Here is a 27,171-nt window from a genome sequence, read left to right on the forward strand (position 1 = left end):
CCATAATTTATTGCGCGAAATGCAACTGGAAGATGGTCAACAATATATAAATTTTAACAAACTGTCGCGACAGTACTTGCAATGGGGTTTACAGTTGCAAGCTGCTGTCAGAGAGACTGTCGGACATTTCTCGCGGAACTTATCTTGCAGATGGAAACGCGGCCTTAGACTCTTTTTTTTCGATTAACCTAACACATAGATGGACGGCGACCAATGTAAGCAATAATCCTTAAGATTATCGGTTAGGCTTGATCGAGAATGACACAAGACGCTTATCGCAACACTTCCATCACGAAGACTTCCCAAATTTTTTTGCAAGTGAATTCCGAGGTTTCTTACGGAGCGAAAGTAGCTGTAGACAGTATCTAAAGATCCAAGTCACACCCAAAGCGCGTTATCTCTGCCACTATTTTTTGGTGCCTTTATTATGCTCGCCGATAAAAGTAGGATACAGGTCTCAGGAAATTGTCGACGATTGCCATAATAAACTTGTATTTTTTCTCTTATATAGGTCGCGAATGGGGTTTTATGAAACTTTCAAGTTCAATTTAACTTTTCGAAAATTCTGAAGACTCAATTTTTCGCTCTAATCACTACAAAACCCCATTTGACATCACTGGCATCGGAAAACACTCCTCATAATTCACCTTTTATCGGAGTTCTGGATCATCAACAATTCGAGCAGCTTACGTTAACATTTTTTAAGTTGATACTGCAGAAACAAATAAATACGTTGCTTCATTGTGTCTTCTACCGCGTAGAGCCAAACTGGAATAAGCCTTCCTAGGGCAAACGGACGATACGCACTTTATTAAAGTAGGTACCCCATGCCAATACGAACTGGAAAAAGTGCGCAAGTAAGCTAATTCTAGTGTAGTTATAAAAATTAAAAGGCTAAAACTGTACATCGTGTGGAAATTACATTCATTAACATTACACAACAAACATATTATATTCATAATTTATCACGGGTAAGAGTTCGTTTGACTGAGGAAAATGGATACAATCTGCATCCTACCTATTAATTACTTAGGTCTCCAACTTAATGCGGGCGAAGCCAAATTGCCTTTGAAGAAGCTGGGCGTCATTAATAGAGCACGGCAATAATTCAAGCCGGCCCACGTTCTAGCGCTCTACAAAGCGCAGGTCCAGCCACACAAAGAGTATTGCTGTCATCTCAGGTCTGGCGCACCCCAGTATCAGCTCGATCCATTTGACAGCGTGCAACGCAGGGCGGCGGTGATCACTTAACACCAGGTAACCCGTACGCTCGTTTATCCTCCTATTCCATAAAAAATGTGTTAGCTAAGTATATGCCTAGATAAATTTCTAGTTCAACCCGACACTGCTGCATAGGACAAAAAGGGTTTTAGAGCTGCAAATGTAATCTACCAACCTTCTAAAACAAGTGCGCGTGGCAATTTCGGCTCGAATTACATACAATTTTCACCAGTGGAAGTCTCCTTTGCACGTGATGTCGGCCAGATTATGCTTACTCGAACGGCGCCCTTTTCTGCCGTGAAGCAGTAATGTGTTAGCAATTACTTCCGGCTTTTTCACCTGACGACGTCGCGACAGTAGTGCGTCAAATGAAACGGAGAAAGTCACCTGGCTTCGACTGCCTCAGTATCGAACATATACAGTGTGCGGGTGTTGAAATGTTTAGAGTTCTTTCCGAACTCTTTAATGCATGCCTAAAATATGGATACCTGCCGTGCAACCTTATGAGAACCGTGGTGGTTCCACTCCCTAAAAATAAAACTGGTGATTTATCTAAATTAAATAATTATCGCCCTATTTCACTTGGAACTATTATTGGTAAGATACTCGAGAGACTGCTACAACCCGCACTGGTAAGGGAGATCGAGATAGATGATGCTCAATTTGGTTTTAATACTGGTCTCGGGACAGATTCCGCAATATTTAGCTTGAAGAATATCGTTAATTATTACGTTGCTTGAGAAACCTCTGTATATGCATGTTTCCTAGATCTTAGCCGCGCTTTCGATCTTGTAAAATATGAATTACTTTGGACAACAACTTGCTAAAACGGATGTTGATCGCAGTATGTGTGGATCTGTTGCGGAACTGGTACGAGAACCAAATTAACAATGTTAGATGGGCCGACACGCTTTATGATTATAGGCTAGCTTGCGGTGTGCGGGGGCTTGACCTCTCCCGACCTTTAAATTTGAATATATATGACCTGATCTCCGAACTGAGGACGACCAGAGTCTGGTGTCATATCGGGGATTTACGTGTAAATAACCTGAATTACGCTGATGATATGGTCCTCCTCAGTCCATCGATCAGGGGTCTCCGAAAACGTCTTAAATACAACGCCAAGAAGACAGAAATGGTGATATTCAAATGGAAAAGAGGCCAGGTACCCTGAAGTTTGTATAGATGGCACGCCAGTGCGAGTTGTAGGGTCCTTTAAATACCTGGGGCACATACACACCGATGATTTGAAGGACGACGACATGGAGCGGGAAAGGCGAGTCCAGTCGGTACGGTGCAACATGCTCGCGCGGAGGTTCACCAAATGTAATGATCAGAGGGCCTACCATCAACTTTTAATAAGCGATGCGAATCCGATGCAGTTCAGTTTAAGTACCCAAACTGAATCACTAAAATTCGTACCATGAAGTGCCTTTTACTGAATGGCGTTTGGATCGCTTATGAAGAATGAACGAAATAAAATTGCGTTTCGAAACCTAAAATGATATGATTTTAGCGGTTTTTTTGCGTAGAAAATACTAAAAATATATTTTGAAATTGCCCAATTGCGTTAAAATATAAACCATTAAGCCCTTTTGTATACTTATTAAATAATAGTAATATAAATAAATATAGTTCTTTGAATTACAAATTAAATGTTTGCTTTTGTGTTTTCGTAAAAATAACGAGTTTTGAACGCACCTCCATTGATGTTTGATTTGACAGGACTACAGAGTACATTTTTTTAATTCGTTCTTGCGAACAGGCTATAGCCCGGGCCCTTACTGCCTCGTCTGGTATTTTCATTTTTGGTATATAGTTTCAGTATTTTGTAAAGAAAAATTTTATTGATTAAGGATGACCTTAATCAATAAAATTTTTCTTTCCTATGTTTTCACTATTTTTTAAAAGTTATTAACAACACAATTCACTTTCCTCTAAGGAAGTAGCAACTTTTTTTCGAATCGGTCACTTTTACAAATAAGCTATCCAGTTTAGGTTGAAATAACACCTCATGGTACGAATGAATGAACGAACTAAATCAGTTTGCGATTCAGTTGATATCATTTTTGACATTCAATTGACATCATTGCGATTTAATCAGTTGATTTGACGTCAACCTAAATTAGGTAGCTCTAATCACGTCGTGGTATGAAATAGCAAAGCAGTTCATTTTAGGTTGTCAATTGAATCGCAATAAGAGTTCATGGTAGGCCTGCAGGTTAAACTTACTTTGTTTGCAACCTTTTGTCAAAATTTTTATACCTGTCAACTTTGGTCATCATATAGGTAGCTCACGCAGAATACAGTACAATAACGCTTTTCGTATATTAATGAAAAAACCTCCCTATTGTCAGTAGCGCATCGGGCATGTTCGCCGAGGCAGGCGTTGCAGATTTTTTTGCGATAATGCGTCTCCGCATCGAGCCGTTCTGGAGTCGTCTGCGCGGCGCTCAGAATAGTATCCTTCGAACCATCGGTGATTGCCCGGATAGTCATTTCTTCAGACATTGGTTGTCTGTGTACCACAGCGAGAACCAAAAATTACCGTGTGTTTTATTATTTTTAATTGAACACTTGTTTTATATCCTATCTTTAAATTTTACTTATATTTATAACTTTTTAGTAATATGGACTTGGTCTGAAATAAATGATTATTATTATTACTGTGTTTCGGTCTGAAGGGCGCCGTAGCTAGTGAAATTACTGAGCAAATGAGACTTAACATCTTATGTCTCAAGGTGACGAGCGCAAATGTAGTGCCACTCAGAATTTTTTATTTTTGGGTTTCCTCAAGAATCCTGAGCGACACTGCATTGTAATGGACAGGGCGTATCAAATACCATCAGAACGTTCTGCTCGTCTCATCCCTTGTCATGATGTCATGCTAAAATCATTTCAGAAAAATAAATCCAAATAATGAGTTAAAAAAACCCCTACAAGAGGTAATAGATACTTTTTCACAATAAGCAGATAGGTTTCTGTTTGGAAGAATATGGATGTATTTTAGAACATAAGTACCTAGCATTTGTGTAATGTTCCAGTTTACCTGAAAGAAGTCTTTTGAATGAAAAAAACTCAAATGTACAATAAGACGTTTATTGGAAATACTTCTATTGTCTATTTATAAAGTAGTAAAAATAGTCAAAACAAAATTGTCCCGACCAATGCGGACAAAATAAATAGTTTCACATTTTTATCTTGGTTATTATTATTTATAATTACAAATTTATATTTTACAATACATTATACTAACTCTGCACAAAAACTACACATGGCCTATTTATACTGATTTCTTACATTAATGTTGCGTCTTTTAAAATGTATGTAGCCGTATTTTTATTGGTGCCTTTACCTACTATTTTTTAATTATCATAATAATTTTGTATCACATGATTGTTAGAAAAACACTACTAAATATATAAAAGAAAAACTTATACATATATTTGAAAAAACTTTCATATCACATTATGAAACGTTCCGAGTTATTTCAGTACTTTATCACCGTTTTTTTAGAAAGCATAAAGAGTCAGCACGCTGTCTGAAAACTGTGACGAAAATGGATGACATTATTTATGTTTGCTACTTATTAAAAAAAAAACAATACCGGCTCTGGTACTTGCAATACTAGGCAATCACATGAATGTTGTTATTGTTAAAAGTCTAATTTTAAATGCAGCAATATTTTTATTAATACATACGTAAACAATTTGTTATGATTTAAAGTGATAAACCTCACTTCTGGGATTAATTATTACACAAATAAAACTTAAAACAAAATTTTTCGAACGATGCGGGACTCGAACCCTCGACCTCTCGCGTTCCGTGCAAGCGCTCTTTCCAACTGAGCCCACCGTTCGAGTGACGTATCGTTGATAAAATCTTGTGTGCTTTGTTCAACTTTCAGGTTGCGGCAGCGGTTAGCTCAGTTGGAAAGAGCGCTCGCTCGGAAAGCGAGAGGTCGTGAGTTCATGCCACGCATCGTTAATAAAATTTTGTTTTCAGTTTTATTTGTGTAGGTAATATTTGTGTATTAATAGGTGGCACATCCAAATAATTTAAAAAATCATATCTACTGGTATGATTACTAGACATAATAGATATTTATTTATAAATAGAAATTTATTTATAAAACACTGAACATGTCGATTACAAATAATTTCATAAAGCACCCATCAATCATAGTGTAAACTTTATGCTTTTATAGTTTATACGTCTGGATAGTTTGTTGCTGTTAGACAACTGTGAACTGATAAACACAGGCCAGGAATATTAGTTTAGTGTGCGTGACAAGCTACGTCTGACACTCGCGATTTGTATGACACTTTGTGTTAGTGTGTGTGCATTTCTCAAAATAGAGGTTAGTTCTAAACTCAATTTTTTCGACGTTTTCACAGCTGTCATATTCCGTCTAGGTAGAAATGATACGTACGTAGAAATGATCTAAGACTTTATTTTTGTGTTTGCCCTGGCATTGGTTAAAAGTTTTCTTTAAGGTCAGAAAGAAAGGCAATGATATCTAACACCACTCAAAACTAAGTCTAACTCCGAAGTGAAATCCTCTCAAATTGCAATTTTTTTCCATCAATAACTGGAAATAAGTTGACGCGTATTCCAAAAGTATTTCGTAACTGTTCAAGTCCCAAGAAGCAATAGTTATAAAAATAATATAAGACGCCACATTACTGAATAATTTTTTTAATATTATCTAAGTTACGTCAGAGTTCAAAGCTTAAAAAAGAACCTTATGCTCTTAGATTAAGGATTGGTCTCCGCTGCTTTCCAACTATATACCGCACTACCCAAGAACAATAGCTTTTTTAATACGGCAACTATTAGATGCTTGTGTGCTTGGCATCTTGACACTTAATGGCATCTTTCAACATACAATTCGTGTTATTTTACATTGAAATCAATAAAAAACAAAATACTTACTGATATGTGATCCCACGGTCTTTCTTATTTCTTGTAGTATTCTTTTTACAAAGTTTTACTACGCAACCCCACATTTTAGTTTAGTTAATTACTTATTAGCAAAGTTTAACAGAACATGTGGCAGGTCAACGTCCCAGTTGGGCGTAGTATTACGGATTAGCGGAGACCAATCCTTAATCTAAGCTTATGCTTATAACTACAATATTGGAATTGGCAGCTACATACAGTTTGTTCGTTCATTATTTATTTACATCGTATTGCTAATACTCTTCAATTTATTAACTAATTATTATACGTATCTTATAAGGCGTTCGTTTTATGTTTGCTATATATAATTGATAGGCTTACGATACTATACCGCTAGTTACTTACTAAAGCGAATGTACTAACATAAAGTGCTGTTCTATAGTGATAACACAACCGAAATATTTAAGTTTTCAAGTAACAACGAAAAAAAAGGAAGGGAGGGGGAGAAAAATTCCTCATGCAATTAATGATCGCCTCCTATTTGATAATTACTCTGATAGTATGACCTGAGCCTAATAGCACTATAAAACAAATACGTTCGGCCCGCACATCGTTCTTAAACCGGAAACTTAAGAGATGGAACGTAATGTGCTTGTAATAAACACAGTTGAATGGCACCGCGTGCATTGAGCGTGTCAGTTAAGATGTCTGCCCTGTATGGTCGAATGACCATTATTGTTTATACTTCGGAGATGGCGAAATGCTCAATAAAGCACGCCACGTTAGCAGACCAGGTACGCAGGAGCGAATACTTGACACTGTTGTACAAATCAAACGCCGCAAACAGATCAAATAGGCCACAAGTCAGATGGGGTTGCAAGCCATATAGTTACTGACGCAAGTTCTGGAACGGTCCAAAACAGACTCAAGTAGGCGAAGGAAAGTTTCAGAAAAGAGAGAGAGGTTGAAGTTAGTTGAATTCAAATGATGTATCTGATGTTGTGTTTCATAATGCCGGGTCCACATTTTACATCGAACGAGTGAAACTAAAGGCAGACCTATGTATGTGTACAAGGCTTCAGACTTTTATGCAGTTCCCAACGCATCCACCCGCACAACCGTAGTTGTTCGTCTTTCGTCCGCAGCCATGCGCGTTTCTCTTACAAATTTGCCACGCTGCACCAAAGTTATTAACGTGATTAAGAGTGATTTTAATGGTATATGCATGAAGTACTATTATAAATATACTTCAACCGGATTGACTTTATTAAGGGCAATATTTCACCAGGACATCAAGGTGGTGTCCGTAAGCTACCAAACTAGACACCAGATCAGTATCTCTATAGAGCTGTATATATTTTGTTGGTAGCGGCGACTAGTAAAGCCAACGTGGTGTCCCGGCGATATATATATTAAGTAAAGTAGAAAAAAACTGATTCAATCAGTTCTGATTTGATTTACCTATAATATTGACATTAGCTAATGAGGGTACAAGTGATGCTTACTATTTGAACGTGATTAATTTTCAATATAAATATTGAAATAGCCTATACCTTGAATATAATACCACAGTTATTTAATACTGTCGTTGTTGGAGTACTATTTGTCAATCAATAACTGAGATATGTCGTTTAATCTAAATTAATATAGAAAAACATACAAAATAATAACAGCACACGGAACCATTTTAGAAGTGGTCTACAAAAAAGAATTAATTATACACAGAAATATTAAAAACTACAAAATTAATATAATAAGTCACTATAATCTATACTAATTATATTATCTTAATAATGCTGGCATGTATTATAATGTATTCGGTCCTTAAATATGTGTTTAATTTATTATTATTATCAGAGAGCATACATGTCATGCCGATGACAGGCGTATGACGTCAAGCTACATACAGGAAAAAAACGAATTGTTGGTTTTCATGACTATTTCTTCATTTAATTATGCGTGTTATCTAATACTAGCTGACCCGGCAAACGTTGTTTTGCCATATAAAGTATAATTCACGCGATAGTTTTATAAGTAATAAAATATTGCCTATATTATAGCCTGTACAACATTTTGTTCTATTGTCAATAGTTTTTGCAGCGCACGCAAAAATAAGTTTTCGAATTTACACCTTGTGTTACAAAATAGCAATTTTATTACGGATCCCTAATTTAAAAAAAAAACATAGCCTATAGCCTTCCTCGATAAATGGACTATCCAACACTGAAAGAATCATTCAAATCGGACCAGTAGTAGCAGAGATTAGCGCGTTCAAACAAACAAACAAACACTGCAGTTTAATAATATTAGTATAGATATAAAATCCTCAAGTCGCGGTGTTTGTAGTTAAACTCCTTCGAAACGGCTTGACCGATTCTCATGTAATTTTGAGTGCATTTTGGGTAGGTCTGAGAATCGGACAACATCTATTTTTCATCCTCCTAAATGTTAAGGGTTTAACGCCAAATTTTTTTAAATTTGTTCGATTATGAGTCAGCATTAAAAAATACATACAAATCCAAATTTTCACCCATCTACGATCAACAGTTACTTTTGTATCGCGATTTTAATATCGGCAATACAACGTTTGCTGGGTCAGCTAGTTTAGAGATAAATTAATTAGTTATAATTTATAACTAACGCATTTTGTTCCAATCCCATTAAATACTTATTTTTTATATTTCAGAAACTATTATGTTAGAATCAAACGTTCATACGACTATCTGTCACTACGTTTTTTGAAACATCCTGTGTGTGTTTATATTAATACGTCATTATGAGGAAACGGGCATGAAATGTACACTCCCTGATTATTATTATGATTATAAATCGTTAACATTGTCTTTTTCTGGATTTTGATTTGTTGGTTGTTAACAGCTAATGAGTTAATATTCCAATAATTATATCAATAATGTTTGTGGACAATGTATTCAGTGAACTAATGACAAATAATCATACATGCATATACCCTGTCATATAATATATTACTTTATGTGTGTAAAATTTATTCGCCGAGAGTTAATATTCGAGAATTTAATATCATCGCAATTAGTATGACGGGTGTAGCCAAACTACGAGTATCAGTACGAGGCATGAAGGTGTAGTAGTAATACCAGCATCTATCAGTAATATAACTAAATTAAATTAGTAAAATTTATGAGCGATGCGGGACTCTCTACAAATAACAAATTGTTTAGATTTGAAATATCGACATCTCAAGCCAATTTCCTAATATGCAATTATTGGGGTTGAGCTGGTCATCAACTGTAAAGTGGATCCTGAATGAAGCCACAACCTGAGAGTTGAAATAGACACACCAAGATTTACTAAACATACGTCACTCGAAGGGCGCCCGGACGGAACCTGACAGATCGCCGCATCATTCATAAATTTTGGTTATAAATTTTATTTAAGTTATCCCAGAAGTTAGTGATATCACTTTAAAAATAACAATTGTTTAGTAAAATAACTTTTTACCACATACTTGGAAAGAAACTAATTTTAATTTATTTGAATTATCAACTCTCAGCGAACACAGTTTACATACAAAAAAAAATAGTAACCGAGCATGATAACTTGCGACCTCAATGGAATAAATGCACTCGAAAGCCTCATATTATGCACCTTTAGTATTTTTTCAGGTCCATTTTGATATTAAGCAGTTTTTAGCCAATTGATTCCATAACAAACATTTAGTTACAATATTAAAAATAAATTTCAAATGATATAATTTATATTCAATTAACAATAAAAAAATTTATACACACAGTACAAAACAATTCTGATACAACCCTCAACGGGGCATAGTTCTCAAGTTATTGTACCGAAAAAAAAAAACACATTCGTTATTAATTAGAAAAAAAATCTTCAAAAAGATTTTATGGAATTTAATTTCGGACCGATACCCGCTCTAGAAAATCAGTTTTAATTAAAAGTATATAAGACTAAACTAATCGCTAACAGATCACTTGCACGAATAAAAATAAATCACAACAATTGCTCTAAAAGAAATGGCCACATCAATGACAGATACCAAAGTAACAGCCATTAACTTGTTATAATTTTATCTTAAAATATGTGATGTCTCAATCACGGACGAGTAAAAAAAGAAAGACTCCATGTCACCTTACATAACAGTGAAGCACCAAAGCAAGCCGGTAAACGAGTAAATACATAGTCCCACGCACACACTTACACTAATATAAGCCGATCGGCCGCCATTATGAGATGTGCCACCGTCTGGCCGATCAGTTTCCGTCGCAATAAAATATTTTAAAAATGCCGTAGTGCGTTGTGAAAAAATGTAAAAACGATACTATAAAAGTATTTGTGTTATTATTTAAGGGAGAAAAAACTCTGTAACTGGTATCCCCCGTAACCGCACACACACTAGCATAGAGGTGCTTCACTTGCTAATATCGCGGCGCGGAGTCTATCTTTTTTAACTCGTCCGTGGTCTCAATGTGATTCCCGTCTCCGTAACGCTAAATTAAATGCTATTATGTACGTATTTTTAACGGACGTATCGATACACGCCCGAGGACACTTCACACGTATCAAAAAGTCCTTACGAAATGTCAAAGTTATTGTACACTTGATACGACGAGGCTATAACAACTGTTATATCATTTGTCTGGACATCGCGTGCCTCATTTTCCGCTCCCAGGACTCCGCTTCTGCCCAGGAATGTCGAACGTCGCGGAATAACTGAAAATATAAAGTATTTATACATATAATATAATGGCTGGATCACTTGGCGTTGCGTAGAGACGTCGCTTCATTGTATGTCTTCTACCGCAGTTATCACGGGGAGTGTTCCGAAGAGCTGTTTCACCTGATTCCTGCCGCCGAATTCCACCTTCGCACGACACGCCAAAAATTAGGATATTTATCTCCACCATCTGGGTGTGGGCGGTCTTCGACATTGCGGTTTTCAAGGAGCTTTTTTCTACGTACTACAAAGCTGTGGAATGAGCTTCCTTGTACGGTGTTTCCGGGACGATACGACGTGGGTACCTTCAAATTCAGCCTGCATGAAGCCGGAGCGACTACGATATGGCACAAATATACCAATTACAAAAACAAGTATCGCTTCTTTGATAATCGGAATATTCTTTGGGAGCGTTCAGCCGATTTGCGGAATAAATATTGTCCTCAAGTCACACATTAAAAATACAATTTAACTGCGATAAGAGTTTTTAAATATGACCGTTTCAGCCATCGTTTGAGAATGGAAATTGGGAGACGTTATTAATGAATGTTATAATTTACACAACTTATTTAATAGACTAAGCTCTGCAGTATTTGCGATAAAGAAAATTAGGCAGCTGACAATGTTGAAGCGGCTAGACTTGTGTATTTCAACTAATTTCATAGTGTCATTACCCACGGAATTATATTTTGGGGTAGGGCCGCAGATATTGACACCATATGCTGTTTGCAACATGTGCTGGTGAAAAGGGAAATTCAAGCAGTTTATAAAATGCGTTCAAGGGATTCACTGAGAGAAAAGTTTAGAAAAATTAATATTATGACAGTACACTGCCAGTACATATACGAGAACCTCCTGTACGCTCATAAATATATTAGCCAATTTAAAAAGAATAGTGATGTACATAATGTCAATACTCGAAAGAAACAAACTCGCAACTCCATCAACTAGGCTCTGTAAAATTGCAATCTTTTAAAGTGGATTGTGTTATATTTTATAATAAACTCCCAAATGATATTAAAATACTACCAATTAAATTTTTTAAATGTATCATAATAGTTATTTATGCAACTGTTGTGCAATAAGGGGTATTAAAACACGAATGTGGGTTTATCGATATATGTGATAATAGTATCGCATGAGTGTTTTAATACCTAATTATACACAGTTGCATACAAGACCTTATATACACCCAGAATATGAATCATTTAAAAAGATTCTGAAACAGTTAGCTTACTGCTAACATTAAAACAGCCAGTCCTAGTAGTAACTTAATATCATACATTACTGATTTTATACAAGTAAACTAAGAGTTAATGAAATACTTAATTATTTATTTTAGTAGTAATTTACATTTTGTATTGTGCAATTATTAAAATTCACTTGAATATTATGTTCTTTTGCAGCGTTTAAAATATCCGGCGGTGTGCTATCAAAACTTCAATCGCTCATTTTTTCAAGAAAAATGGCGGGGTTTCGAATAATCTACTTTTTTTTTACGGCGCGCCAGGTTCTGGTAGTTGGAACGCGCGTAAACAAAAATGTTCTTTTTTTGAAATTCATACAGATACCACACATCAAGCAATAAGAATGTGGCTGTTCGTTGATACTCTTTGCGCATGAAGGGATCGAAAAAAAAACCAAGGAGTGTTGTTATGAAATTCAGTACAACATTACAACACTCGTTTGGATGATGTAATGGTTATTACGACATTGGGTGTTTTAATGTTGGAAATAAGCTAACTGTTTCAGATTCTTTAATAGAGGATTTAAAGCATGGGTGTAGATAAAATAAATTAACATCCTAGGCCTATTATAATGTGAAAGATTATTTGAATGATAAAGATAGTTGGGATTAATATTTCTAAATTTAATGTTCAGTCTTAATTGAATATTGTTACACTAATTTGAATGCTATTATAACTTTTATACTTCATCCTGACTTAATTATTAAATAACTTCTAAAGTTTTACAGAGAATAAAAAAATATTTGACTTTCAATTCAAATCAAAATAACTTTATTCATGTAGGTCACGGAAATGACACCTATGAATGTCAAAAAAATATTTTCTTATTGAATCTACCGCTACTTCGTAAAGGGTTGAGCTAATGAGAAGAAGTAGCAAGAAACTCATTGCCACTCTTTTATATCAAGATTTACATTTCCATCGATTTACAAATCATTTCAATTACAATATAATATGTAAAATGATGCAACAAACATACTCAAACGTCAAAAAGTCAATGCCTTACACAAGTCAGTCAAAAAAGTAAATGTAAATTAATACAAAAGTTATTGAGTATAGTAGCTGCATCATCCACACACACCGTAAATAAATAAAGGTATTCTGTGAGTATTTTATAAGCAATTAATTAATTTGAATCTAAACAAGAAACAATACAATAACAGTTATTACTGCTTGAAGTAGTTCAGCTGACATATCAAACTTGTAAGAGCTTAGCTATTATAATTAGTCAATAATTGTCTTTATTAATAAACGCAGTGTAAAGTTACTTCAAGTTTAAAATACTTCAAATCAAATCAAAAATATTTTTATTTCATAAGTAAATCATATTACACTTGACATGTGTAAATTTTTCATACAGCTCATTCGGAAGGCAGATTTCCTTAGAGAAGAATGAGCAAGAAACTCTAAGGTTGCTCTTTTCAAAACAGATTATGTGTTACAAGTTCTTATTTTTAATGCAATTTACAAATCATTCTGATCTTAAGTCTGGTGGAGTACAATCACATTTACATTAGAACACATTTTAATTATTTTTAAATTTATATTTAATAAGTAGGTACCTATGTAAATAACAATTTTCAGCTATGCCGCCAACTGTTTTTATCATCTGTGCCGACAAATATGGCTATACAACCACGTAAACGCAATTCGTACTAAGCAAAGAGATTATGGTATGCCAAGAATGACAAAAGAGATCCGATCAAAGAGTATTTAATAACCCCAGCACGCCGTTTCATACAACATTGCAGGAGCATTGCAATGTTTCAAATTCAAAAAACGGTCCTGCAATGGATTTGATTTTCTTTGTCCGAAAATTCTATACTTCGCGTGTTAATTTTTCGAAAAGAATGACAATATTCCATGCATGTTTGAGAAAAGGAAATAAAAAAAATCATGAAGCAGACCTCCCGGTAACAAGATCATCCAGCGACCTTCACCCTGTCATGTAATTCTGTAGTGACAAAGGTAAGATGAAGACAGAAAATGTTTTAAACATGGCATAACTTTACTTCGCGTTTAATAATAACACAGTTAATGTGCTTTTTGCTCTTAATAGTGATTTTCATTATTATAACACTAGAAATAAGGGATTGCATAACTAATTCTAGTAGGCTTCATAAGATACATAATAGCTTTAAGGGTAAATGTATACACTTCTATAATTAAGTCCCAGCCACTGTTCAGGCATTATCTCTAAATAAATTTAAATGTTTTATGAAAAAATAGCTCAGTCGTAAATCCTACTACTCCACTGCTGAATATCTAAATGATCGGACAGCCTGGGACTAAATTATGATTATTTTATAGCGTTAGAAATGACTGTACAATATTCTATATTTTTATTGAAAAGAGCGCCAAAAAAGAATGCTGGGAGAGTTTCTTGCGCCGCTTCTTCTCGCTCAGAGCGTCATTTGTTTCCGAAGCGGGAGTAGTATCTAGTAGTTATTAGAAATGACATCAAAAATAATTCTAAAGGAATCAATTTTGAGAAAATAAATGCCTTTATGCCTTCATACCTGTGAGAGCCACACTTCATCCGCCAACAGCTCGTTCAATATAACTGTGGTGTCTTTACTGGGGTTCTGCATTCGTTTCTCAGCGACTCGTTTACTGCACTCGGCGTACATGAGGTACTTCTGATGGGATATCCTAGAATACAATTGTACGCGGCCGCAGCACGTCGTACACACAAGGAACTCCTGGAAATTTACGTTATTGATTTAAATCACTGTAGTATTAGGATGTATGAAGTATTATTATAATGTTATTAGAATGCAGTAACAGTTATTAATGCACCTGTTGTGTAATAAGGGCTATTAAAACACGAATGCGTGATAATAGTATCATACAATGAGTGTTTTAATACCTAATTAAGAACAGTTGCAGACGAGACTTTATCTACACCCATAATATGAATCCTTTACAAAAGATTCTGAAACAGTTAGCTTACTGCTTACTTTAAAAAAGCCAGTCCTAGTTACCATTACATCATCCAAACGAGTATTGTAATGTTGTACTGAATTTCATTACAACACTCGTTTGGATGATGTAATGGTTATTAGGACATTGGGTGTTTTAATGTTGGCAATAAGCTAACTGTTTTAGAATCTATAATAGAGGATTTAAAGCATGGGTGTAGATAAACAATCAAAATAGGCGAGAGCGCTATCCGAGTTTTAGGCCAGTTCCAAATATAATGAATGGATCCAAGGATCCCGGGGTGGCAGGAAACGTGTTTAAGATTTATTTTGAAATACAGGATGGCCGGCGCGCAGATCTATGATTTTCGTCGGCAGGAGTTATGTCAAACAGCTCTTCAGAACACTCCCCATGATAAATGCGGTAGAAGATATACAATGAACCGACGTCTCTACGCAACACCAAGTGATCTGTTTACAGAGCACTAGATCCCCGGAGTAGATCTGCATAACACCAGACCAGAGATGAGAGCAATACTCCGTATGTGGCCAGGACCAGCTCGAAGTAATAATTGCCGGGCTCTATTGATGACCCCCAGTTTCTTCGAAGCCAGTTTGGCTTTGCCCTCCAGATAACCGTGGAATCGACAATCGATTCCAATACTAGGCGATACATTAAGGGGAGTGTTGTCGAAGAGCGGTGTTACGATAATTGGGGGTTTATAGTCGACGGTTAGTCCATACCAAAAAAAAGTGGACTGTATGGAACAAAATGCGCATCCCTTCGCACCGACGCGATGAACGAAAGGATCAGTGAATTCTTACGCTATGCCATGGGGAGTCATTCATATTGCCACTGTTCTAAGGCATATAATGCCACATGAAGTAGGTTCGGCATTTATCATATAAAAAACCTGCAAATTGTTTTCTACCCATTGTTCGTTAAATTTTTCAGTGAACATAATCAAATTATAAAATAAATAATACATAATGTACCTTTTCATAGGCTAATCTAGCATCAGGTTGAACAGGCTCCAACGTCCCAGGGTTATATGGCTGTCCATACAGTAGTAACCTTGCGACTGCCGGTCTAGAACATGCCCTGCAGGTTCCATTCCCAGCCGTGACACTCAGACCTGGCCAGGTGCCCACAGCCGCGTCTATAGAGCGCGCCCCTCCACCGTTTCCCAGCACACCAGATGACACTCGCGATCGCATCGTCTCTGTCACTTCATCCACAGTTTTCACATTCGATAGGAAATACTCATCTGGAATGGAGAATATCATTGATTCTAACAAATCAGTTAGAACTTATGAGCTTATAGTATAAATATTTATTTACAGCGATAAATTGACGTGATAACATACCATAGCGTGCCACTCAGGTGCACCATAAGCACTGTAGACATATGTAACACTATGGAAACTAAGCCTTGTTGATAAAATACTTACCTACACGTGCCTACACTCCATTGAAGCATTAGGGTTGTCATGCTATTTTTCTAACAGACTATAAAAAAGATGGGGTTTTGCGGAGCGTAAAAAAGTAAAAAGCGTAAGATTTTTATGTATAGTCTATGTATGATGGCTATACAGTGTCATATAATGTAATATTATAGTCTGCGTGATGACTGTCATGTAATATTTTTAAACAACATTTTATTGAATGTTTTTCTTGGAATGGATGTGACTTTTACAGTAAAATGAATATGGGTATCATTTTAGAGATTTTCGGGAGTGTCGATTACAAATATGACACCCATTTCGAGATCCAAGATGGCGAATGTGACATTTTCAATAAAATCAAATTAAAAAACAAATCTTACAACTCGGACGATGGTGAAAACACAATTTTATTTCAGAAGTACCTACAGCCAGCATTAGTGGCTTTAACACCCTCGAGAATTATGAAAAAAACACCCATGATGAAAAAGTTTATAATACCATGCAGCTCCAACTTGGATTTATTTTTCATTTTGACAGCACTATCAGTTCAACATCCTCAAAAACTATGAAAAAAACTCCCATGACGCAAAAATTGACAATTTCATGCAGCCGGCATCTTGGATTTAGATTTTGACAGCACTATTAGTTTGAACACCCTCAAAACCATGAAAACGACACCCATGACAAAAAAAATTTCGATTTCATGCAGCCGCCATCTTGTATTTTCATTTTGACAACACTAGCTGGTATTGCTTTTAACACCCAGGAAAACCATGACAAAACACATGTAGGTAACTATTTTTTGTCCAAAATTAATAAATATAAAAAAAACATTCCCGAAAACCACTAAACCACACTCAAAAAAAACTTAATAATAAATATTGCAGCCGCCATCTTAGTTCAACATTTTGAATTATTTTCACGATTTTATTACAATCGATATCACGCACTTATAATTCGAATCCCTACTAAATATAATAAAAAATCATTCTTAATATACAATACTACTTTATAGTTTAAAAACGATAGCTTCGGTTTTGATGGAGCCGACTTCAAACAGCCGTAAAATAACAATGTGACACTCGTCTTGCCGCGACACTCGCTCCTGCTAGACCGCGAAAACCGCTTAGGGGCCTCGTCTATACGCATCTTAGTAGGTAGTTTCTATACTGGTACATATGTCTACTGTGCCATAAGCGAGTATAACATAGTGACGTCACAACGGTCAATAACCCGACACTCCATAGCTTAATATATACATACTATATGTCTAACATATTAAAGTATTTTTGACCTTTTTATTTCGTTTTTAGTAGAGCATATTGTAAAAAAAATATAAAACCTAACGATCCTCTTTATTGCTTAAAAAAACTTCAAGCTCTACAGCTTTACATACACATATATATCAATCTAATAAAAGTAAGACATAGTACTTATTAAATTTATTTCATCGGTGCTTGATAAGTGTGCAGAGCTTCACTTCAATTCGAAATTAAAAAGTGGGTGAAAATCACGGTCAAATATTCCGCAACATAATAAGATACATACCAAGCTGATAAAATCGTGTTAAAAATACCCAATGAAAACCAAAACAATATTATAAATTGTCATACTAACAGACAGACAAAATATGTTGATCTTTATCTCATAACCACTCCGAAACAGATTTAAGTCCATGCTGACAAGTAGCTGGCACAGCTTGTTGACTATAAATTTGTTAAAATAATATAATAAATGTGAATGTAAGTTTGTTTGTTACGCTTTTACGCCGGAGCTACTGTACCGATTTTGATGAAATTGAAAATGATTGGTACAGCGATAGACTAGAGCTTGGGAAAGGCCATAGGCTGCATTTTATCCTGGAAGAAACCGTGGTTCCCGCGGGATTTGTGAATAACTGAAATTCATGTGGATGAGCTATAACTATACCAAGAGTAGGTTTAGTTTGCCATAGCAATCTACCTTGAAATAAGATTCATGTAATATGTTGGGTACGGGAGCTAAAACGGGAATCAGTGGGAGGCTCCTTTGCACAGGATGCCGGCTAGATTATGGGTACACCACAACGGCGCCTATTCCTGCCGTGAAGCAGTAATGGGGCAACATTACTGTGTTTCGGTCTGAAGGGCGCCGTAGCTAGTGAAATTACTGGGCAAGTGAGACATCTTATGTCTCAAGGTGACGAGTGCAATTGTAGTGCCACTCGGAATTTTTGGGTTTTTCAAGAGTCCCGAGCGGGACACTGCATTGTAATGGGCAAGGCGTATCAATTACCACCTGAACGTCCTGCTCGTCTCGTCCCTTATTTCTGGAATAAGGACATGAGATAATCTTCAATTATCAATCTACGCGGACGAAATCGCGGGCATCAGCTAGTTACCAATAATCCTCACCTTGCTCTTGGAAAATTTCCATCAGGAAATTAGGATCCAGCGCGTGCGATATCAACGTTTGAATGTAGACCTCAAAATTCTCCTGATACATCTGGGTCTCCAACATTCTCTTCTCGATAAAATTACAATCATCTAGCGGCAATTCATTCCTCACTAACTCTATAATTGTTTCTAAATGTGACTGCGATCGAATCTTCACTGGTACTTGAGTATACAGTTTCTTATTATCCGGATTCCAGACAGTGTACTGAAAATAAACAATAATCATATTGCAACAAATGATATATTAAAACTAGTTGACCCAGCAGACGTTGTATTGCCAAATAAGGTAATAAAAAAAATTAAAATTTTCGGGTTATAAAAAAAAGGTGACGACCGATTCTCAGATCTACCAAATATAACGTACTACAATAATTATTGTATTCTATTGCCATCTTGCAACCCTCTGTGGATGAAACAGAATAATATAAAAATCGCGATACAAAAATAGGTCTTGATTGTAGACGGGTGAAAATTTGAAGTTGTATTTTTTATGCTGAATCGTAATAAAATTAAAATATTTTTTTTTTTCAAACTATTTAGGGGTCACCCTTATCATTTAGGGGTACGAAAAATAGATGTTGGCCGATTCTCAGACCTACCCGATATGAACACAAAATTTTATTCAAATCGGTTTAGCCATTTCGGAGGAGCTTGGTACCAAACACCGGGATACGATAATTTTATATGTAAGATAAGCTGGTAAAAGTTATTAAAATGATGTAAGAAGTATAGACAAATTCAATTCAATTTTGAGGCCCGTAGAATGTGTCTCTTGTAAGGTGTCGTTGTGTCTCTAGGAATTGTTCAAATTGTCCAATACACATGCTACGTAGGAAACATATTACGCCCCTAACGCGTTAACCGCTGGGCTCAACGTCCGATTGATAAAAATAAAAAATTCGGCCAGAATGCGGTTCATTTTCGCCACGCTTTTTCGGGAGTGACAGGTGGCGTCTTGTTCGCGGACACCCCTGCGTGAATCTGGACTTTTGGCCGGTCGGCGCTCATAATGCAAATACGTCATCTTCATGACGCGTGTGTAGTTATTTACATTTTAACATATCACGTGTTTTAATAATAATATATCATAATCATTTATTTCGGATTCACTCATGAGATTACATCCATGAATTAATGAAGTTTAAGTTGAGAAATATTAATATTTTCTCGTTGCAAATGTTAAAGGGCTAGTTTGATTTAACTGACATGACAAACTTTTACTTCTATTATTTTCAATCAAAAATGTGCAGATATTTTATTTACTTTACTTCTTTTCTAGCCGGCGAGGTTCGGTTAAACCGAATGTAAAACGAAGATCGGGCCAACCCTATGTTACGTAAAAAAATATAACAAAAGTTTAACTGTACAGCAAAAATAATTAAATAGGTATTTTAAGGCTATCGAAAGCTGTATGTAATACACATTTGTAAATGTGGCCCAATTCCAAACATTCAATAGCTAAATGAAAACGACTTTAGAATGGAATTAACATACCTACGTTTCCACCTTTAAACACTTTGCATACAACTATTTTGTCCACATATTTGTACGAAATAAATAACGCGTTTCCGAGCAGGCGCAGTATTTTAAATTAAAACTACCCCCAATTTAGTACGCATAAAAATACTCGTTTCTATATGATATATCTATTATACAGTTTCTATAATCAACTCACCGTCGATATATTTCTATATAAAACTTTTCCATTTTCTTCAAACGGTTCGAACTTCTGCAATAATGTTTTTCCATCTACCCGCCACATCGCCGGCCACATTTCATTTAATTCACTTTTTAATGTGATGAACTCTCCGGACTGCAATTTAAATATTTCAATAATAGTTTTGTTAACTAAGACATAAGGGACAGATTTCATTTCCACATCTAAAAAAGTGTATATGTCATAGTATGTACTGAAAGTATCTGTATATGCAACAATTCACACCTACTGTAAATAAATAAGCGTATTTATAATTAAAATTTAACAACAAAAGCTGGGGTCCCCATAAATCTACAATTTGAAAAAAAAAAAAACTAGAATGAGATACATCATTATTCATAATGTAATGGGCAGAGGTGATCACATAAGACATAAAAAATATACGAGATTTAGATCACTAATAATGACTACCTTGCATAAATTGAGATCATATATGTAATTCCTAATCCTGAATAGTCTGAAATTGTTATTTCTTTGATGTATCAGTGAGAGTGATTAAGGCAATATCAAACCTTAATATTTCACCAGGTTTGTATGATTAGCATGGAACCGGCAATGTAGTAATACCATACCATAGTTTCAGACAGCATTTCGATACTGGAAAACAATTGACTCCAGGTTCTGCAAGAATATAATTGCACCTACGTATGGACTCTGCAAGCGTATGTAATATAATCATTTTCCAGAGACCCTAAACCCTAATTTGTGGCGTGTCGTGCGTAGGTGCAATTCGGCGTGAGAATCAGGTGAAATAGCTCTTCGGAACACTCTCTGTGATATATTTATAAAAATTCCTCTGGTGTTGCAAGAGAATGTTAGCGGCGGTGATCACTTAACACCAGGTGACCCGTACGCTCGTTTGTCCTTCTTTTCCATAAAAAAATGTGGTAGAGGACACTTCATCACATCAGACTTCTCTGTCATATCATAATATACATAGATAATTTACAAAATATAATAGATAGCTGTTACATAAAAATATTAAAAGATACAATTACCTGATAGGGCATTTCTTCAATTGGCCTATTGTTATCAATCTGACCCGGGGCAATCTGCTGATGTGATTTAATGTTATGCAATTTCCTGCTGGAATTATCATTGTCTGTTGATCCATATGTTCCATATCCTGTAGCAGTGGCATGCGGATTAACTACAACATTATATAGTAACCAATTAATTAAGATTTATCACATTATAATTTTTATTATGATAAAATGTTTGATATTTACCTGGTTTTGTAGAGCATGTACGTATCTTTTTATATCTATATGGGATAGGGACGGGATGATGATGGACCATTCACCATGTTGATAACATGTGCACATCATTATATGTAATTGTATTTACCAATTTATAAATCTCTATTAGTTCATTACAACAATATTACAATTTACTCATACAACATTAGAAATGTACATGTTACCCTACATCGGTGAATTGAAGGGTGCTACCAGGAATAATTATAAACTAAAATTATTTAACACAATCATCAGTAATATACTTGCATTTATTATTTTTATGATTTTTCTTCCTATTATACAAAAAGTATTTACATAAAATATTGAGAATTGTGCATAAACAAATAACAATTAAATAGAAATACAAAAATGTATGTTTTTTACGCTCATCCATCAAACACATATTTCCTTGTTTAACATAATAGCTGTCAATTTATTATGCATTTCCTTCCTTATAATATAAAATCACTTTTTAGCTAACAGCAAAATTATGATTACACTACCATAAGTACCAACTAAAGTCATATACTGTAAACACAATACACTTGATATTTACAAAAGACATTCACTGGTATCAGACCCCTTATAAAAATATACCACATAACATTTGAAATTATTTATGGTAGCACCCCTTCAATAGCGAGTATGACAAGAGTCACAATTCTACAATATACAATTACATGGCACTAAAATGTGTCATTATTAACAATAATATTGGTGAAATCTTGTTACAAACTAACCCTAGATATCAACCTCTACATTGTTAGATACATCACATTTTTATCATTAAATTAATTTGAATATTTACATTTGATAATTATATAGATTTCATCTAAAATTTACATAATAATAATATAATTACAGTTAAGGTGTAACAAGTTTTCACAATGCACCGCTACTATCGGCAATCAGCTTGCTCCTGTCATACAAGCTTCAGGGCTTGTCCTTCACCATCTCGCTCTATTTCTCAAGTGAAAATCTAGAAAATTGAACGCACCTTCCTCAGGTTGGTGTTGGTAATAGTATTGTTGCTGTGGTGCTGCCTGCAGCGGGGCCACAGGCGGGGGCGCAGGTGGTCGTGGCTTCTTGGGCGCGGCCGGTTGGGGAGCGACCACTGCTGATGGTGTGGGCTTGTTCATGGCTGTCGATCTACTCTTTTTGGTCTTATCATTTAACGGTGTACTAGGCACATTTAGAACTGGTTTGTTTAGCCTTCTTGCCTCTTCTTCTGCATCATAACTAGACTCATCTGACCCATCAAACTTTCGTTTTCGCTCTTTGTTTAAATTGTAATAGCGCGGATCATCTAACTCAACACCTTTTCCTTGTGAACCAAGCAGATTTGACTGTGAGCCATGAATTTGATTACTGCCCAATAAACCCGTTGTATTCATACTGACAGGTGAACTCAGGACAGGATTACTTAAAGGCATAACGGTATTTAAAGGGTTAGATGGAGCCATTGCACCATTAGCATTTTGTTGCGATGAGTTTGCATCACAAGGACTTTTGGTGTGATCAACTGTATTGTAAGTTTTATTATTATTTACAGTACTTGTTGTATTTGTTCTTGACCAAGTTGATTTTCTGGCTCCCCTACCGGCCGGAGGAGGTGATGTGTCCCTTTCCCCTTGCAAGAACTTCAAATAAGAAGCCATGAAGCCTGAGCCCGGGCCTGTGACCGGAACATTGAACTTTTTATCCATGACTTTTGATGTATCTTGTGAGTTGTTTAAGTTCTGCTGCTGTGAAGTGGGTGCTACCGTCGACGCAGAATTGGCCCGTTCTGCAAGGAAACCAAGTTCTTCCTCTATATTAGGTACTACCACCTTAGGCTGCTCTTCTTCACGAGTTTCAGGAGTAGAAAAAGATGATGAAGAAGCCGAAGGTGGTGTGTCACTAAAAGACGACAGAGGTGTTAACTCCACAGAGGATGGGAAATCAGGATGAGGACCTAAGTGGAAAGGTGGGAAATAAGTCAATGCATGTCCATGTTGCATTGCTAGAGCTTGATGTTGGTTAGCAAAATTGGATGCATGCAATTGTGCTTGTGATCCAAAAGGTGTGGTGCCAGGAAACATTTTGGGGGGTGGTGGTGGTAGATTCCATCTCTCAAAATCAAAATATGTACCATTCTGTTGTTGGTTACTGGTAGAACTATGAGCAGGGGGAGGTATCCGCGAAGCTAAATAGTCAGCCATCACTGCAGCATTTGATAATTCATTAGAATGGGGAATTGGTTTATCAGTGCTCTTTCTTCTTACTACTTTAGATGCAATTGTATTTGTAATAGGAGTTTGAGTTTTACTTGCTTTTGAGTCTTGTAATTGACAATTTTGCTGCAAGTTTTGAAGATTTTTAACTATAGTCATTGGATCACCTCTGCAACTAGAAAGATCTTGTAAAGCTACATTATTACTATCAAAATAATGCTGGTGCTTTTCACTTAAGCCTAAAGTTCGGTCATTAGAATTTTGAGGTGGTTTCTCTTCATGAGTATTGTTATCAGACGATGTATTATAAGAAGTATGACTAACATTGTTATTATTACTGATACTAAATTTCTTTTGCCTTTCTGCATCCCAACAAGATGCTGAGCTTGGAGGCTGATTTCGTTCATAACGAGTTTCAGCATATGTTTTATTTTGTTCTATTCCTAAAGCACGGGTAATAACAGAAGGGTATGCTACTTGGCTATTTTGTGATGGTGGTCTTGATATTGATGCATCAAGAGGTGAACGAGGTGCAGGGACTTTACTATAGTGCTCTCCATGCGGCTGTGGTGAATTCATAGAATTCATTGGGCTGTGATACACAGGATACGCAGGACTTGAGCCATGTCCTAATGGTGAAGTTTGTGGTGCTGATTGTAAGGGACTTTGTCGTTTAGATCCAACTAAACTACAATCTGGACCATTTTGTGAACTACTACTAGAATAACCAGTATCTGTACTTGAACTACTCTTAGCTCTAACGTGGTAGTCAGATTCAACATTATTACCACTTTGATAATGTCGAAAACTAGAACTTTGATTAGAAGAGTATGCTAAAGATCCTATTCTAGATTTAGATGATGAACCATTGCTTGCAGAAAAGCTTAATCTCCCAGGTGCATCCATTATAGAATAACTAATAGGTGAAGATTGTGGTTGAAGTTTATCATTTGAATCACAGCTTTTACGTTGATCATTTGCTATTTCTGGATACACTTTGCTTTGAGCCTTTGTCTGGACTTGAGGAGGTTTAGGTGTGGGTGAGGCAAAACCACTATTACTACTATTTGCTGGATGGGATTTTTCACTGCTTGCACTCTTTGGGGACTGAGAATTATATATTGATGTTGATGATCTTGTGGTTGAGGTTGAGGATGAGGTTCGAAAGTCTTTGCTAGGAGTGGATACAGAGGTGACAGGTGGATTTGATACTATACAAGATTGTTGGGAGAGAGCTGCAGAACTTGCAGAACTTGAATATGACTTACTTCCAGCATAGTCCTGTTGTGCAGATAGCTGACCACTTTTAGAACTGTTTGAACTATATGAATTCTCAGTCTGATTTCCAAATGTTGAGGGAGATTGAAAAAATGTTGAAGGTGCTGATGACACTGGTTGTTTTGACGCAGTTGCTGGTGATCCCGACCTGTTTGTTGGTTTAGTAGTATTAGCAATCTGCGAATTTATGTGATTATTGAGATTTTGTGTAGCTGCAAAATGTGCATTAAAATTTTCATATGATGCAGCCGATTTTGTAGTGGCTGGACTCGGTGAAGAAGGCACTACACTTTCATGTGGTAAGATTCCAAATGGACTTGGAAGTTGATTATTGCCTTGCCAACTTAGCCCTGCTGTACTTCCAGTAGAAGGTTGGTCAAAAAATGTTCCTTGAGCAGCTAGTGTTTGATGAGAATAATTTTCTCTCAATGAAGAAAGTTCTGTTTCCACTGATGACTGCTTAGATGCTGCAGCAGCTTGTGCCTGAGCTTGAGCCTGTGCTATAACTTGTCTATGTTGTAATGTAGAACTGTAGTGTGCTGGTTTTGGATTTCCATGATGAAACAACGGTGAAAAAACTGCATCATAGCTTACAGCTGGAGGTGACAGAAATCCACCTGGATTAAAAGGTGATGCTGTTGATGAACCCAATTGACCTGCTAGTGATGCAGTAGTGTGAGCTGCCTGCAATAATAACTGACTTGTTGTTGAAGGGACTGACTGACTTCCTAATCCTGTACCACTGCTTGCCAAATGATGGTGAAAATCTCCACTTGCAGCACCAGCTTGTACACCTGCCAGTCGATTGTATGAGGCATACGCTGACCATGGTCCTACTGGATCCATTACCACCTCCGTCTTGTAATATTATTATCAATATAATCTCTTTATATTAGTCCACACTTTCATCCTTAGTTTGCCAAACAGTAAGAATATTAAAATACCACTACTCTGGAGCACACTGAATTATTTTCAATAGGTATGAATGTTCACTCAAAGGGATACCCTGAAAAGAAACGTAATAAACAAATGTAGACAATAACAATCACTTCATATTTAAATATAGCAACTTTTGGAAGATTTTATATTCTACACTAATGGTAATTTAAAACTCAAATGAAATTTTAATGTAAATAATTATAATTTGTGACAAATTAATAAAGTAAACACTGTTTGAATGAAATGAATAAACCGCTTTGACAGAGCATCAATGAGCAATAATTTCGAAACGTAGCTAAGTCGAATTCAGCTAATAGCACAACATTTGTTTACTGAAACTTACCATTTCTTTACTTGTGAAAATCTCACAATGTTGAATCAATGGGATTCGAAGACGCTCACAAAACAGATAACATCATAAATATGGCCTCGGCACCAAGTGCTCGTGACGATGGGTTTTGTCTATTGTGAAACGAATAACCACTTTTACTATCATACAATGTTTGCCAATCTGTATCGTGATACAAAACAGTATTCAGTGAAAAATCCTCTTCTTCTTGATTTAATAAAATGTTACAAAAACGCGGTTACATTTATTTACAAAAGGAAAAACTACAACGTTTCGCCTTTCACATCAATCGCCGCCATCTTACTTGTCGTATGTTGAAGGACCGGACAAGCCGCAAGGCGCCATCTATCCACAGATTTGTAAGAACCCATAAGATTTTTTCAAGTGTTGTAGAAGGAGTCAAGTATGTATTGGTTTAATGTTTTGTAGAATTATACCTAAGTAATGAATTTACAACCTAAATTATATTTTTTGTACTAAAAATCAAACGGTCTGGGACTAGATATTGATAATTTTATAGCAGTAGCAATTACATATTTTTTTTCAATATCGCA

At 35.9% G+C, this 27,171-nt stretch overlaps 2 protein-coding genes across 6 annotated transcripts in view; one reads left to right on the forward strand and one right to left on the reverse strand.

The window, feature by feature from the left end:
* LOC126970624 (dynamin-1-like protein) overlaps window positions 1-27,171 on the forward strand; it is a 587,387-nt gene that overhangs the window by 317,787 nt on the left and 242,429 nt on the right. The gene's annotated exons all lie outside the window — the stretch shown is intronic.
* Window positions 5,498-26,913, reverse strand: LOC126970613 (serine-rich adhesin for platelets-like). Of its 4 annotated transcripts, XM_050816640.1 has the most exons (9): window positions 26,612-26,913; window positions 25,320-26,335; window positions 22,836-23,624; window positions 21,599-21,750; window positions 20,559-20,696; window positions 18,842-19,088; window positions 15,999-16,270; window positions 14,601-14,783; window positions 5,498-10,830 (listed from the first exon to the last, which is right to left on the reverse strand). In XM_050816640.1, exons 2-9 carry the CDS (start codon window positions 26,173-26,175, stop codon window positions 10,744-10,746), a joined length of 2,724 nt encoding a protein of 907 aa, XP_050672597.1. In that variant the 5' UTR covers window positions 26,176-26,335; window positions 26,612-26,913; the 3' UTR covers window positions 5,498-10,743. The 4 variants fall into 4 exon arrangements, with proteins under 4 accessions (XP_050672597.1, XP_050672595.1, XP_050672594.1 ...); XM_050816638.1 differs by having other exon boundaries at window positions 21,599-21,726; window positions 22,836-26,335; XM_050816637.1 differs by having other exon boundaries at window positions 22,836-26,335.

This window comes from Leptidea sinapis, chromosome 21, assembly GCF_905404315.1.
Source record: "Leptidea sinapis chromosome 21, ilLepSina1.1, whole genome shotgun sequence".
Lineage (NCBI taxonomy): Eukaryota > Metazoa > Arthropoda > Insecta > Lepidoptera > Pieridae > Leptidea > Leptidea sinapis.

What these genes read in the sequence shown, in the direction of transcription:
- LOC126970613 (XM_050816637.1), bottom strand. Translation starts at nt 26,175, where the DNA reads ATGGATCCAGTAGGACCATGGTCAGCGTATGCCTCATACAATCGACTG. An exon ending in CCAACACCAACCTGAGGAAG is followed by an intron (nt 21,751 to 22,835) that starts GTGCGTTCAATT and finishes ATAATGTTGTAG; the next exon opens with TTAATCCGCATGCCACTGCT. An exon ending in TATATAGAAATATATCGACG is followed by an intron (nt 19,089 to 20,558) that starts GTGAGTTGATTA and finishes GTTTATTTTCAG; the next exon opens with TACACTGTCTGGAATCCGGA.